The sequence below is a fragment of the Bos indicus x Bos taurus genome, chromosome 17 (genome assembly GCF_003369695.1).
Source record: "Bos indicus x Bos taurus breed Angus x Brahman F1 hybrid chromosome 17, Bos_hybrid_MaternalHap_v2.0, whole genome shotgun sequence".
Taxonomy (NCBI): domain Eukaryota; kingdom Metazoa; phylum Chordata; class Mammalia; order Artiodactyla; family Bovidae; genus Bos; species Bos indicus x Bos taurus.
The window spans coordinates 59420002-59440392 of NC_040092.1; the positions used below are offsets into that span (position 1 = coordinate 59420002).

The 20391-nt window shown below is 36.8% G+C and overlaps 1 protein-coding gene across 4 annotated transcripts in view; it reads right to left on the reverse strand.

Moving 5' to 3' along the window:
* Nucleotides 1-20391, reverse strand: part of ANAPC10 (anaphase promoting complex subunit 10) — a 164978-nt gene that overhangs the window by 70965 nt on the left and 73622 nt on the right. For 2 of the 4 annotated variants that reach the window (XM_027567446.1, XM_027567447.1), the window contains exon 5: nt 12396-12710. The exons of 1 other annotated variant lie outside the window; for it this stretch is intronic. In XM_027567446.1, the coding sequence (XP_027423247.1) occupies nt 12480-12710 (231 nt within the window). In that variant the 3' untranslated portion in view covers nt 12396-12479. Of the gene's footprint in view, nt 1-11017; nt 12711-20391 lie in introns of those variants that run through there. One more of the 4 variants, XM_027567442.1, reaches the window with a different exon arrangement.

Below are 20391 nucleotides of genomic sequence, written 5' to 3' on the forward strand. Positions count from 1 at the left end.
AAAATATAAAAAACCTAAGCAAACATATAAAACAGGGAAATCTTGAAAGCTTTGCCATTGGGACCAGAAATAAGATAAGAATGACTGCTTTCAATGTGACTTCAATACACCACAGGAGGATGTAGCTAGTATGAAAAGGAAATAAAATAAGTAAAAGTATAAGAAAAATAAAAGAAATAAAATAGCCATCATTTATAAATGTAAAAAGAATCTACAGAAAATTCTAATTAGAGGTAAGTAATAAATTTGCTAGATATAAAGTGAAAATAAAAAATTAATTTACTTCTATTTACCAAAATAAATTTTTTAAAAGTATCATCCATAATATCATCAAAAATACCAAATTCTTAGAAGTAAATCTACAAAACATGTACAAGATGTCTCCCTAAAAATGTATAAAACATCATCAAAAGAAATTAAAGACTTAAATACAAGGGAGTTTTTAGTGACTTAGAAGACAATATTGTAAAAGCATGTTGTTGTTCAGTCACTAAGTCATGTCCGACTCTTTGTGATCCCATGAAGTGCAGCATAAATTATCAAATTGATCTATAGATTCATAGCAATCCCAAGAAAAATTCTACCCAGTTTGTGTGTGTTTGTGTCCACACATGCACGCATGTACCCTGATAAGCTGAATTCAAAATGTATATAATAATAATAATGAAAAATGTCAAGAATACTTGAGAGAGTGTTAAGAAGGAACAGACTGTACTTGATATAGCTATACCTGTTATCAAACTGTTACAAACCAACAGTAATAAGACAGTATGTTTTTGGTACAAGAGACAAATGGGATTGTGTAGGGAATGCAAAAACATACCATACACATATAGACACTTGATTTGAAATACAGGTGACATTGTAGAGCAATGGGAAATTATGGTCTTCAATGAGTGGTGCTGGGTCAATGTATATGGAAGAAAAAATTGAAATTTAACTCTTATCATCTAAGATGGATTGCACACTTAAGTCTACACAACAAAGCAAATAAAGCTTTTAGAAGATAATATAAGAGAATATCTGTACAATTCTCAGGTTGGAAAAGCCTTCTTACTGCACAAAAATCACTAAACATCATGGAAAAGATTAATAAATTGGTTTATATTAAAAGTGAGAATTTCTGTTCATTAAGAGATCCCATCTTTAAGAGAATGAAAAAGGCAAACCATAGAGTAGAAGACAGTTACAACACTGATAACTGTCAAAGCATTTATAACCAGAATATGTGAAGCACTTTTATAAATCAACAAGGAAAACAAGATAAAAATTTTAAATGAACAATAGACTAGAATACTTCACAAAAGACATTATCCAAATTGACAACATATGAAAAGTGGCGTGATCTCGTTAACTACTACGAACAGAAAATTAAAACTACAATAAGACAACACTACATTCATCAAAGTGGCTACAATTTAAAAGACCAACAATACTAAATTGCTGAGTAGATGAAGCAGCAGAGACTCATACCCTGCTGTTGACATGTGAATGATTACATGCACTTTTGAAAATGATGATGAGTCAAAAGACAGGTAGTAGAATTTCATAACAGCATTATTTGTAATAGCTTCAAATGGGAAAACACAATAACAAACATCAGTAGAATGAGTAAACAAACTACTGTCGATTCCTACAAGAGGGGCTTCCTTGGTAGCTCAGCAGTAAAGAATCTGCCAGTGCAAGAGATGTGGGTTCCATCCCTGGGTCTGGAAGATCCCCTGGAAAAGGAAATGGCAACCCGTTCCAGTGTTCTTGCCTGGGAAATCCTATGGAAAGAGGGGCCTAGCAGGCTACAGTCCATGGGGCCACAAAACAGTTGGATACAAGTTAGAGACTAAACAAAAACAATATTTCAACAATAGAATACTAGATATATAGCAGTAAAAATGAACAGACTACAGCTATAAGATACAGTAATATGAATATATATTACAAAAATCATGCTGAGTAAAAGGAAACCAACACAAAAGAAAATATACTGCACATTGTATGTATTAATACATATGGATATTACATTAGGGGTAGAGGTCAATCTTAGAGGGAAGGAAGGGACAGTGGTTGAGATGGCACATGAAGAGGGCTTCAAGGAGGTATTTTAGCCGTTGGCATGGATATGGGTGTCCACTTTGACCTAATTCATTGAGCTAGTGTTTGGTGCATTTCACTGTATACACATTATGCTACACACACACACACATACAACTAAAAAGGAAAAAAGCTCGTAAAACCTTTAGCCAAAGATTACACAGATAGGGTTTAGGTGCTCATATAATTCCTACATTACTGAGTTACTTCCTTTTAGCTTGTAAATAATAGAAAATTTCACACATTAAAAATCTCTTGTATTCACTAGCTATACAAAGCGGAGAAGGCAATGGCACCCCACTCCAGTACTCTTGCCTGGAAAATCCCATGGACGGAGGAGCCTGGTAGGCTGCAGTCCATGAGGTCGCTAAAAGTCGGACTGAGCAACTTCACTTTCACTTTTCACTTTCATGCATTGGAGAAGGAAATGGCAACCCACTCCAGTGTTCTTGCCTGGAGAACCCCAGGGACAGAGGAGCCTGGTAGGCCATCTATGGGGTCGCACAGAGCCAGACACGACTGAAGCGACTTAGCAGCAGCAGCAGCAGCTATACAAAGAGCATATGCAAAATTGTTTCTATTATTTAAATCAAGAAACTGTGCTTGCACTATATAATTTTTCATATCACTAGTATATTTCATGATATAAATCTTAAAAGATATTTCGTATCTTTAAAAGGGATTATAGTACGAATGGATTTCCCTGGTAGCTCAGGCAGTAAAGAATCTGCCTGCAATGCAGGAGATCCAGGTTTGATCCCTGGGTCAGGAAGATCCCCTGGAGAAGGGAACAGCAACCCACTCTAGTGTTCATGCCTGGAGAATTCCATGGACAGAGGAGCCTGGTGGGCTACAGTCCATGGGGTTGCAAAGAGTCAGACACGACTGAGTGACTAACACACACACATAGTATGAATAATATGGTTTCAAAGACTTCTTCATTTCTAAAAGAAGTCTTTATTTTTTAATCTAAAAGTAATTAGATGTAAGACAAGCACAAATTGAACCCAAAGGACTCAAGTTGTATTTCTACTAAATGATGACTTTGTTTAAACACATAACACATCCAAAAACTCAAATATTTTTATAATGGCCACTTGAGAGCCTTATTTAGAGCTGTGTGTAATTTCTGATAGTTTTGCTTTCAAGTGGATTTTTCTAAGAATTCCCTTTATTATCTAAATCTCTGGAACAAAAGGAGAGAACCTGAAACAATGACTGGGCATTTCTGTGGTTCCACAAGAATCATCCACTGAGCAATTCCCTTTGGAAAAGCACAGATTTCCACCCAACTGTTCACCCCAGGCAAACTTCTGACAGTCTTCTTCAAGGTCCAATCTTAATTAAGACAAATGTTAAATAAATCTTTTGATTTACATAAAACTAGTTTAAAAAAATAGTTTAGTTCCATAGTCTCCTTCACAACTTACAATGGTGGTAGGTGTTAGGCTACCATATTGCATCTTTTCTCTTCCGAAGTTTTAATAAAAATATAGCATTTGGAAATGACATGGAGAAAAGGGAACCCTCTTGCTCTGTTGGTGGGAATGTAAATTGAAACAGCTACTATGAAGAAGAGTATGATGATTCCTTAAAAAACTAGGAATAAAACTACCATATGACCAAAAAATGCCAGTACTGGGCACACACCCTGAGAAAAACATAATTGAAAGAGATGTATGTACCTCAATGTTCACTGCAGCACTTTTTACAATAGCTAGGACATGGAAGATGATTCATCCATTGACAGATGAACGGATACAGAAATTGTGGTACGTAAATACAATGGAGTATTACTCAGCTATAAAAAAGAATGCATTTGAGTCAGTCCTAATGAGGTAGATGAACCTACAGCTACTGTAGAGTGAGAAAGAAAAAGACAAATATTGTATATTAAAGCATGTGTATGGAATCTAGAAAGACAGCACTGATGAATCTATTGTTGCGAGGCAGCAGTGGAGATACAGACATAGGGAAGAGACTTGTGGGCACAGTGGGGGAAGGGGAGGGTGGGATGAATGGAGAGCAGCAAGGAAACATGTATGTTACTATATGTAGAACAGCCAGCCAGCAGGAATTTGCCGTGTGACACAGGGAGCTTGACCCAGTGCTCTGTGGAATGAGGTGGGAGATAGCAAGCAAGTTCAAGAGGGAGGAGACAGATGCATACCTGTGACTGATTCATGTTGATGTGTGGCAGAAACCAGCACAATATTTTTAAAGCAATTATCTACCAATAAATTTTCTAAAAAATAATACAGCATTAAATATAAGAGGAATATAAGGGTATAAAACTAGTTACCCATATCCAACAGGGTAAGATTAAACTTTCACCCCATTCTGCTCTACCTTTCTTTCATCCTAAATTAACACGTTACTAAAATTAAAACCCTGCTTACTGTAATCTGAATATAATCTCCTCAGTCCTCCACAAATGCAGTTTTCCATGCCTAAAATGCCCTCTCATTTATCTCTACTTAAAATTGCACAAACTGGACCCAAATTGGAAATTTGGTCCAAATTGGATCCACTGTTCTAGAACCAGTGTATAAATTTAGAAACACTTCCTCCCTATTCCTGATGACTCCCAACTAAAAGGAAACTTAGTTCCTTTACTCTGAGCCACTCTCTACCCCGATACTCCATCCCTGAGGAGGTAAACATTTGATTTGTAAATATAGGAAAAATAAAATTCCATCCTCCTTCTAGGGAGCCTCCTGACTCATTCAGTGCAGCCAGTTATGACCTGAATCTTAAGGATTCATTATTAGAAAAGCCCAAATTAGCTAAGACTTAAAAACACATCCATCAATCTGTAGTCTGTCAAGAAAGAAGGTGATACTCTGACCTTTACCTTCACTATTTCTCAACTTGTACATAAGCTGGCAAGAAGGCCTCTTTAGATACCCTACGTGCATGAATTTCTCTTTCATAAGAACCTTACTGACTACCCTGGGCATTGGTGATATTTATCCTTATTAAAAAGATACTTATCTGTTTAATGCAATACTACCTTCTATTAAGTATGCATGAGTGTCTGTGTTCCTAGCTATCATCAGCTAGATTATAAATTCTTTCTAAACAGGAAATACGTTTTCTACTTATTTATATTCTACACAGGATATAAAGAATATAATCATACATGTTGTTTGAAAAAAGATAATTTTTCTCTTGGAAACTATATGCAGTACAACTGACCACAGCAGTGTAGAGTCAACATCTTTTTTATTTAATAGGGATAAGTAATCAAGTATCCTTAATAACAAAAAAAATGACAGTCGATTATTTCCATCTAAATAAATCTTTATAAAATGTGTTGCATGCTTTCCAACCTTAGTAAATGTTATATGTCACTGTATTTATCTCTCTTCATTGGCACAGTGTTAGTAAAATGATCAGCTTTGTTATTAGAGATAGTCTAGGAGAGTGACTATTATTCAACTGATTAAAATAGATAAAATGTACCCAAAATGACACAAGAATCCAACATTTCTTTTAGAAAATCAATCCTTATCATTAAATTCCAAAGGGCCAAGAACAAACAAACAAAAGAAGTGGCTAAAAGCAGCTAAGGAATTCAGAACTAGAATCAGCAGTAAGAGTGGGTCTAGGAGACTGGCTTAGAACTAGTTAAGACAGGGTCAGAGAACACTGGAGCTTCCTGTTCAGCGTGATACTCATTTCCTACCAGTGGGAATGCACATGTGTATTAAAGTGCAGGGTTGTTAGCATCTATTCCAGTTTGCAAGATTAGAAAGTTTTATCTGGTACCTTTTCTTTTTTTGGTAAGACTGAATTGACCTAGAAAGATGTGAATGAGGTGAAACTAAAAGTGATAATTCATGTGGAGAAAGAATCTTCAGGGTTTACAGAAAGATGAAGGAGAAGATTCAAAAGTACACCCAAACACCAGCCTAGCAGTTGAAGATTTCAAGAAAAAAATGAATTTTGTTCCAAATAGCCCAAATGATGGGGACAAAATGAAAGAAGACTCCTGAAGAATAAGTTCTTTGTATCTCTTATCAGTTACTGAATGTTACCTTAAGAAATAAAGTTTTAAAATAAACAGTAAAATCCCTTTCCTTTGTCTTGATAGACACCTGAGTGTGTTATAACTCAACAGCTGTTACAACTTAACGGCTTGTAATCATCCTTCTCTTTACTAAGCCTACAGTCTATTTCGTTTTGTCTTCACATCCATTTAACCTGTGATTTTCATGAATTTTAACAGTTGAAAAACAAACAGCTGGCTGAATGCTCTACTGCAGTCTTTTGAATACTTTGCTTCTTGGTAAGCGATCAGCATTTTGATATTGCTGTAGTAATAACAGGAAATGATCTGTTAATCTGGATCTCCAGCTATAGATGAATGCCAGGGTAAAGAGGATAGCCAGTCTCAGAATAAAGTCTATAAAAATAGTTGGGGGAGTTCCTTCTAGGACCACAGGGAGAGAATCGTAATTTGCTCTCAACATTGGAAAAGTAAATGCACAGTGGAAAAACATCTTACGGTGATCACTGAACTCCATCAGTGGAAAGTTTACAGCCACAAGTGCAATAATTAAAACAACCGAGATGGTAAATACTAGAGTTTCAATGATACACGGTGTGAAATATCATCTCCTGAAATATTAATTCACTCAGAAAAAGATTTCATAAGCAGGTAGACTACCTTTAAAAAGGTGTAATTTTGCTTATGTTGGCAAAATAGTAAATCGGTTCTATTAACCAGAAAGGACAAGAGAAAATAAACAACCATCGTAGGATTCCTCCTAAGTCACTTCAGTCATGTCCGACTCTGTGCAACCCACAGATGGCAGCCCACCAGGCTCCCCTGTCCCTGGGATTCTCCAGGCAAGAACACTAGAGTGGGTCACCATTTCCTTCTCCAATGCAGGAAAGTGAAAAGTGAAAGTCAGGTTGCTCAGTCGTGTCGGACTCTTAGCGACCCCATGGACTGCAGCCCACCAGGTTCCTCCGTCCATGGGATTTTCCAGGCAAGAGTACTGGAGTGGGGTGCCATTGGATTAGCCATAGAAAAAAGGGAGGGTACTTACACATAAAACTAAAATATAGACTGGTTAATATTAGTAAAAAAATAATTTCAACTTTTCATATAATATTGCCATGGATTATAGACATTTTCTTGAATTTAAAGTGGGGGGAGTCCTAATTAATTAGCCTTTAGATATGACCTGTTAATAGAATAAGTCATTATTATGGATAATTAATAAAGTAATCCCTGAGGCTTTTGTTGTTGTTGTCTTCTCTCTAATGCTTTCTAGACACCACTGCACAGAAGCAGGCTCAACTAAATGGCAGATCATGAAGCGCAGAGAGCCTCCTTGTAGATGGCTGGTAAACAGCCTTGTGCAGCGAACACGTCCAAACACCATACCCCAGGGAGTCATAGCAGAAGTGAGGAAAGCCAAAACAATGTGGGCAAAAGAAGGTAATCTTGCTTTAAAAGATCCACAAGGCAAAAGTGTCTCCAAATAACCACAACTGCAAAGTATTATTTTCCCTAATGCTTTAACATATTCTGCAACTCATCATTTTAAAAAGTAATTGATGAAACAAGCTAATAACCAAGAAGTCAATTAAAAATGACATATAATAAGACATTAAGAATTTAAAGCCAGATTTTCTAACACTAGAAACACATCAAATCTCTGTATTTGAGTCAAAACTTTATACTCATAAAAATTTGTAACTAGTAGTCATAATAACAAAAAGGACAGAGCCATGGTGTCCAAAATTACTTTTCAAGACTGGCCTGTGTTTTAATCATTGGAAGCTTTCAAACATACAAAACATCACTGGATTCCTGACATTCAAATCATCTGTTTCAAATTAATAATTGTTATTCATGTAAAAGCAACGATAGTCTGGATTTGAGAATAAGCTTGGAAAGTGAGTGAGCTAGCTGATGTTACGAACAGTCTTTCTTTCCGGAATTCCACCTCCTCCACAGTGCCTTCTCCAGCTTTACCTCTAACTTCCTGAACAGGACGTCAACTCTCTTTTCTACAGAGCGATCTTACCGCTCTAAATTCTGACCTGGTTATCAGAGACCTATTATTTCCCTCAGTAGACTAAAAGCAACTGGAAAGCAAAGTCTGCATCAGATTTACTTTGGTTTTATTATTACATCTAATTCAACACTCAATATATGTTAGTGTTTTGATAAGTTGGGTATTTACTACTCTTCAATGAACTGTTGTATTTTATAATTCCACAGTTTTATGGAGTGTTTCTTGTGACAATATTTCCTCAGTTGATAAACTGATTTTTAAAGTGTCCAATACTTTGATTACATGTGAAATGAAAACATTTAAATCTCACAAATGCACAGTTTTATCAATACTCAAAAATGTATACTGATTGCAGATGAACCCATGAATTTTCTGTCATTGTTTTATTAACTGTTAAAATGGATTTTCAATGCTAGTTTTCTATTCTCAGATTCTATACAGTAAGAAATATAACTACATTGAGTTTAGCATTTTGTGTGATTCCTATGTGAAACAGGTAGAATAAGCTGTTTTTTAAAAGTCAGCTTTATTAAGGCATTTTAAATGTGTAAATTGGCAAATTTTGGAGTATGTACATAGCTGTGAAACCAGTACCACAGTCAAGATAATGAACATTTCTGTCATCCGCTCAAGTAATTCATCCCTCTGACTTCTCTCTACACCCCATCCAATGCAACCACTGATATGCCTTCTATCACTTGATGAGTATGTTCTAGAGTTTTTAAAAAATGGAATCATACAGACTATAGTCATTTTAGTGGCTTCTTTCAGCATAATTATTTTGGAAATTTATCCACATTGTTGTATGTATTCATTAACTTCATTTATTTGTATTACTGAGTAGTATTCTATTACATGGATTTACCACAATTTGTTTATACCTTCTCCTGTTGAACAACATAGGCTTTGCTGCCAATTTTTAGGTACTACAAATAAAGCTGCTATGAACACTCATGTGCAAGTCTTAGCATGGACATACACTCTCTTTTCTCTTTGGTAAATACCTGTAAGAGGAATGATTGGTCATATAATATGCATCTGTTAAACTTTTTAAAAAATTACCAAATTCCTTATCAACATTGTTTATTTATCAATTACATCCTTATCAGCAGTCTGACATGAGGTCCAGTTCCTCCATACCTTTGCTAACACTTGCAATTGTCTTTTTAATCACAGACATTCTAGTGGCTGTGAAATGGTATCTCATTAAGATTTCGATTTGCATTTCACTAACATCCAGTGGTCATGTATGGATGTGAGAGTTGGACTGTGAAGAAGGCAGAGCACCGAAGAACTGATGCTTTTGAACTGTGGTGTTGGAGAAGATTCTTGAGAGTCCCTTGGATTGTAAGGAGATCCAACCAGTCCATTCTGAAGGAGATCAGCCCTGGGAGTTCTTTGGAAGGAATGATGCTAAAGCTGAAACTCCAGTACTTTGGCCACCTCATGCGAAGAGTTGACTCATTGGAAAAGACTCTGATGCTGGGAGGGATTGGGGGCAGGAGGAGAAGGGGACGCCAGAGGATGAGATGGCTGGATGGCATCACCGACTCGACAGACATGAGTTTGGGTGAACTCCGGGAATTGGTGATAGACAGGGAGGCCTGGCGTGCTGCGATTCATGGGGTTGCAAAGAGTCGGACACGACTGAGCGACTGAACTGAACTGAACTGAACTGAACATCCAATGAAGTTGAACATCTTTTCATATGCTTATTTGCCAATCATATGTCTTCTTTGGTGAAATGTTGGCTTAAATCTTTTGTTCACTTTAATTGAATTTTTTTTCTTCCTATTCAGTTATAAGAGTTCTTTATATATTCAAGACACAAATCTTTTATTGGATATATAATTTACTTTCAAGAGAGAAATAAAACTGCTTCAGGTAATTATGCATTGTTATTGTACTTCAGATAATCCTTAAAATAGGGGAACCATTACCTCCATAATCCTCCACTACCAAGTTTTCCTATGCCTAATGAGGTAGTCAGCCAGCTGGCTTATGGAAAACAGGGAAAGGGAACAGAAGCAGAAAACGTACTGATTTTCCCAACAATCTTCTTCGGATCAGATCAGATCAGTCGCTCAGTCGTGTCCGACTCTGCGACCCCATGAAACACAGCACACCAGGCCTCCCTGTCCATCACCAACTCCCGGAGTTCACTCAGACTCACGTCCATTGAGTCAGTGATGCCATCCAGCCATCTCATCCTCTGTCGTCCCCTTCTCCTCCTGCCCCCAATCCCTCCCAGCATCAGAGTCTTCCAAGGAGTCAACTCTTCGCATGAGGTGGCCAAAGGACTGGAGTTTCAGCTTTAGCATCATTCCTTCCAAAGAAATCCCAGGGCTGATCTTTAGAATGGACTGGTTGGATCTCCTTGCAGTCCAAGGGACTCTCAAGAGTCTTCTCCAACACCACAGTTCAAAAGTATCAATCTTCTTAATCCCTACTAATTTTAGGAGTTTCTTCACAACCTATTAGTATAGTAGGAAATAACAGACTGCATCTGATAAATGATAATTATTACTAATAAAACCTCCTGTAACTTTTATTAGATTTCTCTGTATTTGAGATGAAGACCTTGTGTTTACATAAATTTTTCCTTATCAGACTAACAAAGAACATCTAATACAGTGCCAACTATATATTACTCTTCTTACTTCCTTGATTCGCTCCTGTTTTTAAAACTCCTATCCATGTTTTTCTTCAGCTCTCTCTTCTTTCCCTCCCAGTACCCCACATCTGTATTTGAGATTAATTTGCTGATCTCAAATGAGTTTTGGTTACAGACTTCTTGCTGACCATATAGTCACCTACCATGCTTCTTACTCTAAGGAGAAAATGAAAATAACAAACTCTTTGTGGAACTCATAGAAAAAGAGCTGAGGTTCTGCTGAGTCAAAAAAATGAAACCTTTATTTTTTATAGCATCCACATAAATCAGTGGCCACAATAAATCAAATCTACCACAATAAAATCAAACCCATAATTATTTTTTAAACTTTGTTAATTTAAGACTTCAGTCTACCCAGTAATGCAAGAACCTCTGAGGAATCTTTCCCAAACAAGGGCCAATAAGGGGCGGGAATTCCCTGGTGGTCTAGTGGTTAGGACTCCATGCTTTCACTGCCAAGGGTCCAGGTTTGAGCCCTGATTGGGGAACTAACAGCTCACAAGCATGTAGCACAGCCACAAAAAGAAAAAAAAAATTACCCAATATAGGGAAGTTCTGTCTCCCTCAAAGTAAGAAATATGGGGCAGCAAGTAGCATTGGGAAAAACATACAGAATCAAATGGATCCATGTTAAACCATGGAAAGAAAACTCATTTAAGCACCTTTAAAATATTTTCATATGTAAAGAATAATTTCACATATTTTAAAAAATTTTGTGAGCTACATTATATCCCTCAGGGAATGGACTTCAGTGTCAGATACAAATTTGAAACTAACTATCCTATAAGCAGCATCAGAATTAGGATAAACAGTAGATTATAGTAGCAATCTGACACAATATTAGGATATAGACAACTCGGGTTAAAAATATTTCATGAAAGTACAATAATTATGCTACAATTAATAACACTCCCCAAATCAGAGTGGTTCTCATAAGACACTGAATGCTAAGCTTATTTTGACAGTTTTTTAAAAGGCCTAAAAAAAAAAAAAAAAATAAATAAATAAAAGGCCTAGTATCGGGACTTCTCTGTTGGTCCAGTGGTTAAGAATCTGCCTTGCAATGCAGGGGTTCACAGGTTCGCTCCCTGGTTGGGGAACTAAGTTGTTCCATGCTGTGGAACAACTAAACCCGTGTCACAACTAGAGTCCGTGTGCCACAAAGGAAGAGCCTGTGTGCTGCAACTAAGACTCGAACCAACCAAATAAACAAATTAAAAAAATTTTTTTAAAGGCTTAGCATTAATATAAGACATTCCTCTGGATAGAAAAAACTAATAATAATTTTGACTTATTAAAGATAATATCTATTGATAAAACATAGTTTTGTTCCCAAACATGCAATACATCATTACTCTAATGAATGATCACTATATAAAATAATTACCTAGTTAGTAAAAATACTTGTGTATATCTTAAAATTTTTTCAGTTCAGTTGGCTTTCTTTTGGTATAAGGAAAATTAAATGATTGGTTCAAGTTCATTTTTAATAATTATAAAATATGTGAGCCTTATTATATGTTAAAGAAAATAAAGATATTATGACCCAAAATGTATTTATTCAATTTACAATAAAATACTTTTCAATGCATACCAAATTGCAAAATAATTAATTTATTTTTCAATAAAGATACCAGATTTAATATGTACTGATAAGATGTTTAATGACTTTTGTTCTAAGGTCACCTTATTGAGCGATACATCATGAAATCAATAGTTGTACATCTAGGAAATTTACCAATGGAGCTCTCTTCCACTGGTGTGTATATTTTAATCTGTCTCATGTGGGTATCTCTTCCATTTTGGTGATTGGCTAGAACAGCAATCTGTATCATGAATGTGCGAGTTGGCTTCTTATGATTATCAGTTAAGGGAACGTGAATCCAGCCACTTGGTTCCACCAATTCAAGTTGCTGCCAAGAAAAGAAGAGTCAGATTATGTTTTCATCCAACAAAACATAATTTATTCTAATGAATGCATTCTAAAGTTAACTTATAATTAACATTTTTCTCACTGAGAACATGACAATATAATAAACATTATCAGTTATCTGGCACTTCTGGCATGGTCCACGGTTTTATAGTTGTTAAGCACCTATATGTACCATCTTAGACAAAATAAAAATAGAATTATTTGCAATTCAGTATTTAATGAAACTTGTATAACATACCAAGATAATCACAATGGTGTGATCACTCACCTAGAGCCAGACATCCTGGAATGTGAAGTCAAGTGGGCCTTAGAAAGCATCACTACGAACAAAGCTAGTGGAGGTGATGGAATTCCAGTTAGTTGAGCTATTTCAAATCCTGAAAGATGATGCTGTGAAAGCACTGCACTCAATATGACAACAAATTTGGAAAACTCAGCAGTGGCCATAGGACTGGAAAAGGTCAGTTTTCATTCCAATCCCAAAGAAAGGCAATGCTAAAGAATGCTCAAACTACCGCACAATTGCACTCATCTCACACGCTAGTAAAGTAATGCTCAAATTCTCCAAGCCAAGCTTCAGCGATATGTGAACTTCCAGATGTGCAAGCTGGTTTTAGAAACGGCAGAGGAACCAGAGATCATCATCGCCAACATCCGCTGGATCATGGAAAAAGCAAGAGAGTTCCAGAAAAACATCTATTTCTGCTTTATTGACTACGCCAAAGCCTTTGACTGTGTGGATCACAATCAACTGTGCAAAAATTCTGAAAGAGATGGGAATACCAGACCACCTGACCTGCTTTTTGAGAAACCTATATGTAGGTCAGGAAGCAACAGTTAGAACTGGACATGGAATAACAGACTGGTTCCAAGTAGGAAAAGGAATACACCAAGACTATATTTTGTCACCCTGCTTATTTAACTTCTATGCAGAGTACATCATGAGAAACACTGGGCTGGAGGAAGCACAAGCTGGAATCAAGATAGCCGGGAGAAATATCAATAACCTTAGATATGCAGATGACACCACCTTTATGGCAGAAAGAGAAGAGGAACTAAAAAGCCTCTTGATGAAAGTGAAAGTGGAGAGTGAAAAAGTTGGCTTAAAGCTCAACATTCAGAAAACAAAGATCATGGCATCTGGTCCCATCACTTCATGGCAAATAGATGGGGAAACAGTGGAAACAGTGTCAGACTTTATTTCCTTGGGCTCCAAAATCACTGCAGATGGTGACTGCAGCCATGAAATTAAAAGATGCTTACTCCTTGGAAGGAAAGTGATGACCAACCTAGATAGCATACTGAAAAGTAGGGACATTACTTTGCCAACAAAGGTCCATCTAGTCAAGGCTATGGTTTTTCCAGTGGTCATGTATGGATGTGAGAGTTGGACTGTGAAGAAAGCTGAGCTCCAAAGAATTGATGCTTTTGAACTGTGGTGTTGGAGAAGATTCTTAAGAGTCCCTTGGACTGCAAGGAGATCCAACCAGTCCATTCTAAAGGAGATCAGTCCTGGGTGTTCATTGGAAGGAATGATGCTAAAGCTGAAACTCCAGTACTTTGGCCACCTCATGTGAAGAGTTGACTCATTGGAAAAGACTCTGATGCTGGGAGGGATTGGGGACAGGAGGAGAAGGGGACGACAGAGGATGAGATGGCTGGATGGCATCAGAGACTCAATGGACATGAGTTTGGGTGGACAGGGAGGCCTGGAGTGCTGCGATTCATGGGGTTACAAAGAGTCGGACACGACTGAGTGACTGAACTGAACTGAACTGTATAACATACAAGTTTAGATTTAGACATGTATAGATGTATAGGGCCAATGGAAAACCATGCTGATACAAGTAAGAAAAGACTCATTATGCAGAACATAATGCTTCTGGTATATTTTATTTTAAGAACCATGCCTAATATATCCAAACTCACCAAACAATAAATCAGATTCCATATAAACTACAAGAATATCAAAAGAAAATCAGTCATTGCATAGGCATCAAAGCTTTTTTTCTTGGAAAACAGTAAGTCATTTATCTAGTCTGAATGACAACCTAAACCTAAAATCTAGATTTTTAAAATGTTTTTCCAGATACACTTAAAAAAATTTTCATTTTAACCAAGAGTCTAAACTATCCTTCCTTAACAAAAGAAGAAAAATCATAATTCAAAAAATAAACCTAAATTTTAAAAAAATTTCCTAAAGTTATGAAACAGTTTTTAAAAGATAAACACTGATTTTTAAATTATCTTAGTTATTGAATGGGCTTCCCTTGTGGCTCAGCTGGTAAAGAATCTGCCTGCAATGCGGAAGACTTGGGTTCGATCCCTGGGTTGAATACATATGAAAGATGTGCATTACAGATAATATATGATATTATTACAGATAATTATTACAGATAATACTTATCAATCCATCCCAATAGCAGTGAATATCAAAGAAACTCAATCCAGATTCCACGAGTTACTCTAGAAAAACTATTAAATGAACACCACTGTATCTTTTTTCCTTCTCTCCCTTTTTTTCTTTCTTCTCTTTGTTTCTTTCTTTAGTCTTTCTTTTCATTTTTTATGAAGGAGGGTGAGTAGACAAAAGGAGAGTTGGGCAAGAGACAGAGAATTGGCATCTTAAAAAAGGTAGTTATTTTTAAGATGGAAAATTTCTTTCTTTTAATTTTAAAATATAAGAATAAATGAATCCCTATCCTTCATGGTATTTTCAGTCAGTCGCTTTCTATAAACTTCCACTAGCACTGACTTAAAATAGCTGAGTCAGAAACAAGATATTCCTGGTTTCTATGACTAACCTTTTAATCATTCAGGCAGTAAATATTGTATACTTATGATAAAAGTACAGTTAAGCACAAAAAACATAATTAAGGCCTTATTTCAAATCTTTTAATAAAGCTTTAGAGGCAGACAAAGACAAACGGCCTTTTGGTTTCATTCAGTTTTTTCATGTATAAAGTAAAGGGATTGGACAAGTTTTCATCCAATGCTCCTTTCAGCTCTGACATCCGATGATTCTAAATAAAAGGAGAAAGTTGTGGTAGGAAGAATAATGGGCCCCTAGGGATGTCCATGTCCTTCCCCAAGTTCTCTGAATATGTTAACTAACACGGCAAAATGACTTAGCAGATGTGATTAAGTTACAGACCCGGGGATGGGAAGATTATCCTGGATTACCTGGGTAGGTGCAATGTAATCACAGGGTCATTATAAGAGGAAGGCCAAGAAAGACTGAAAGGAGATGTGATGATGGAAGCAAAGATTAAGTGATGCAACCACAAGCCAAGGAATGTGGGCAGCCTCTAAAAGATGGAACAAGCAATGAACAGTTCTCCCTTACAATCTCCATTTAAGAACCCACCTTGCTGATACCTGATTTTAATTCATTAGGTCCATTCTGGACTTCTGACCTTCAGAACTGTAAGATAATAACTGTGTGTTGTTTTAAGCCCCTAAGGGTGTGGTTATATGCTATAGCAACAATAGGAAACTACTATAATGGATACCCACAGGAGTTCAGAGGAGGGGAAAAGCACTCCTGGCTAGAATAATCTATTTTCCAGGTAAGTATACAATAATGAATCTCAATAATGACAAAAAAGCAAAACTAAGATTCTGTTCATCTCCTTACTGTTGTTGTTTAGTTACTAAGTTGGGTCCAACACCATGACCTCATGGACTCAGCTCGCCAGGCTTCCCTATCTTTCACCATCTCCCAGAGTCTGCTCAAACTCACATCCACTGAGTTGGTGATGCCAACTAACCACCTCATCCTCTGTCACCTCCTTCTTCTCCTGCCCTCAATCTTTCCCAGCATCAGGGTCTTTTCCAAGGAGTCAGTTATTCACATCAGGTGGTCAAAGTATGGGAGCTTCAGCATCACTCCTTCGAATGAATATTCAGGGTTGATTTCCTTTAAGGTAGACTGGTTTGATCTCATTGCTGTCCAAGGGCTCACAAGAGTCTTCTCTATCGCCACAATTCAAAAGCATCAATTCTTTGGCTGTCAGCCATCTTTATGGCCCAACTCTCACATCTGTACATGACTACTGGAAACACCACAGCTTTGACCATATGAACCTTTGTTGGCAAAGTGATGTCCCTGCTTTTTAATACCCTGTCTAGGTTTGTCATAGCTTTTCTTCCAAGGAGCAAGTGTCTTTTGATTTTTTGGTTGCAGTCACCATCCACAGTGGTTTTTGAGCCCAAAGAAATAAAATCTGTCATTGCTTCCACTTTTCCCCCTTCTATTTGCCATGAAGTGATGGGACCAGATACCATGATCTTAGTTTTTTAAATGTTGGGTTTTAAGTCAGCTTTTTCACTCTCCTCTTTCACCTTCATCAAGAGGCTCTTTAGCTCCTCTTTACTTTCTGCCATAAGGGTGGTATCATTTGCATATCTGAGGTTACTGATATTTCTCCCATCAACCTTGATTCCAGCTTGTGATTCATCCAGCCTGGCATTTCACATGATGTACTCTGCATATAAGCTAAATAAGCAGGAGGACAATATACAGCATTGACATTCTCCTTTCCCAATTTTGAACCAGTCTGTTGTTCTATGTCTGGTTCTAACTGTTGCTTCTTGACCTGTATACAAGTCTCTCACTGGGACAGGGAAGGTGGTCTGATATTCTCATTTCTTTAAGAATTTTCCAGTTTGTTGTGATTCACACAGTCAAAGACTTTAGCATAGTCAATGAAGCAGATGTTTTTCTGAAATTTCCTTGCTTTCTCTATGAGCCAACAAATGTTAGCAATTTGATCTCTGGTTCCTCTGCCTTTTCTAAACCCAGCTTGTACATTTGTAAGTTCTTGGTTCACATACCATTACAGCCTAGCTTGAAGGATTTTTAGCATTACTTGCTAGCGTGTGAAATGAACACAATGGTACTCAATAGTACACAAAACTCTGAACATTTTTTGGCATTGCACTTCTTTGGGACTGGAATGAAAACTGACCTTTTCCAGTCCAGTGGCCACTGCTGAGTTTTCCAAATCTGCTGACATGTTGAGACATACTGAATGTAGCACTTTAATAGCATCATCTTGTGAATAAATTTAACCAAATTAATTATCTATCTACTTCTACTTCTGATAGACTCAATGGTATTATTAGAGTATTTTTTAAATGCTTCACTGTAATGGAAGTTATACTAAGATTCTGTAGTGTATAATTTGGGGCATGATAGTACAGAATTGTAAACGTAGTAAATTATTCAATAAATATTATTAGTACATTATTTCTTTAGAACATAAGAAAATTACTGATCTTAGTCACTAAAAGTATATTACAAAGTATGTATAGCTATTAACATCTCTCAAATAGCTTCACAATCAACTACATTGCCTGAGAGTCATAAAAAACAACTCATGTATCAACTTCAGTTCTATTGTACCCTGTTTAAACTTCTCAGTCATCTCCAAAGAGTTATTATTCTGATCCTGCCATATTTTAACTTATTTCATGGATTAAACAAAAACTCAAATATGTGTAGTAGGTACAATTTTAATGCCTTTTTTATAACAATGATTAAAAGGCTAATATAGTTTAAGTGAAAAATATTTACACTCTTGCTTGTATTTTTAAACAGAAAATTAATAAAAGATAAAATTTTGCCAATTTAACTTTCTTCTTTTTCCCATTTGATTTGGACATCAATGAATAAAATTTCCATCACCATTAAAATGTAAAATTTTCTATATTCCTGCTCATTCTTTCTTCTTACCATCTCCCCTTTTGGCTCTTTTCCCATATATACCCTCATTTAACATTTTTTATTGGCTAGATACCTCCAGTTCTGCTAACTATAGATGTAGGGCAGGGGTTGGCAAACTTCTGTTATGAGGAGTTTCTCTCAAGTGATCTCTCAGCCTGGCTCCAAGATCTTCTGCTTCCTATCAGCAACCTCTAGGCCACTAGCTCTACTCTGGCTGTATTAGTTCAGGATATCCTCTAAGAATATGTTGATTTAAAGGATTAACTCCACCATAAACAAAGTTTACCTTAATAAGGAAAAAAAAAAGGATATCATTTGTTAATGAAAATCACATCAAATATCAAATACAAAGCTGCTCATATGTCGTTTCCTATTGCTAATCACATATCCCTAGAAAATAAATGAGAGAAGGAACAATGACTTGAAAGTTGCCCTCAAGAAAGTTGCTCTCTGCTCTCCTCTCTCACCACCTAGTGCTCCTTCATTAACCATAGCTGTGAGTTGATAAAATTCTACAGACTCTCAAAACGAGAACTGTTATACATGAAGCAGCAGATTCTGGCATTTTAACCATCCTTCCACTTCGGAAGGAATACAACCAGTTAACTGCAATGATGACCTACTTGTAGAGAAAGAAAGTCTAATAGGATCCAAAAGAAACTTCAGAAGTTCCAAATTTGTTGAAAGTAAGGATACCACAAAGGCAGCTTAACAAGAAAGACAGAAGCCAACTAAAAGAGCTCACTATGGAAAGCAAGCTCTTTGACCCTAGTGAAGAAGGTGACCCCACCTAAGAAAGTCACCCTGAGGTCAAAATCAGTCACTCTGCTACAGAGGGTCAAGACATTAATTCTGGACTTGTAAGTTGGCAAGAGTTTTTATATAGAGACATTTCCTCCAGAAAGAGTTCCTGGAGAGTCAAGCTTCTATAGTTTTTAACGGTGTGATCTTAAAGTTACCTGTTTGAAAAAAAAAAAAAGAGGCATAACAAAGATAAGAACTAGATAGACTGTTCTACTAATCTCAGGAACAATTCTGAATTAAATTTGAAGTGAATGTCAAAAACAATAATTTCATCAAAAGCCCAAAATGGTGAAGAAATGTTAAGAAATTGCAGAAAATCTCTGGAGGACAAGAACAAGTTAGCCAGACTTAAGTATCACTGAAAAGAAAAACCGATAAGGTAAGTACTAGGGATGCAATGTACACCATGATGACTATAGCTAACACTGCTAAACGATACCTGGGAAAGTTGTCAAGAGAGTAGGTCCTAAGAGTTCTCATCACAAGGAGAATTTTTTTTCTTCTTTTCATTATCAAATAATTCAGTTCAGTTCATTTCAGTTACTCAGTCGTGTCTGACTCTTTGTGACCAACATGAACCACAGCACACCAGGCCTCCCTGTCCATCACCAACTTCCGGAGTCCACCCAAACTCATGTCCATTGTGTCGGTGATGCCATCCAACCATCTCATCCTCTGTCGTCCCCTTCTCCTCCTGCCCTCAATCTTTCCCAGCATCAGGGTCTTTTCCAATGAGTCAGCTTTTCGCATCAGGTGGCCAAAGTATTGGAGTTTCAGCTTCAGCATCAGTCCTTCCAATGAACACCCAGGGCTGATCTCCTTTAGAATGGACTGGTTGGATCTCCTTGCAGTCCAAGGGACTCTCAAGAGCCTTCTCCAACACCACAGTTCAAAAGCATCCATTCTTCAGCACTCAGCTTTCTTTATAGTCCAACTCTCACATCCATACATGACTGCTGGAAAAACCATAGCCTTGACTAGATGGACTTTTGTTGAGAAAGTAATGTCTCTGCTTTTTAATATGCTGTCTAGGTTGGTCATCACTTTCCTTCCAAAGAGTAAGCGTCTTTTAATTTCATGGCTGCAGTCACCATCTGCAGTGATTTGAGAGCCCAGAAAAATAAACTCA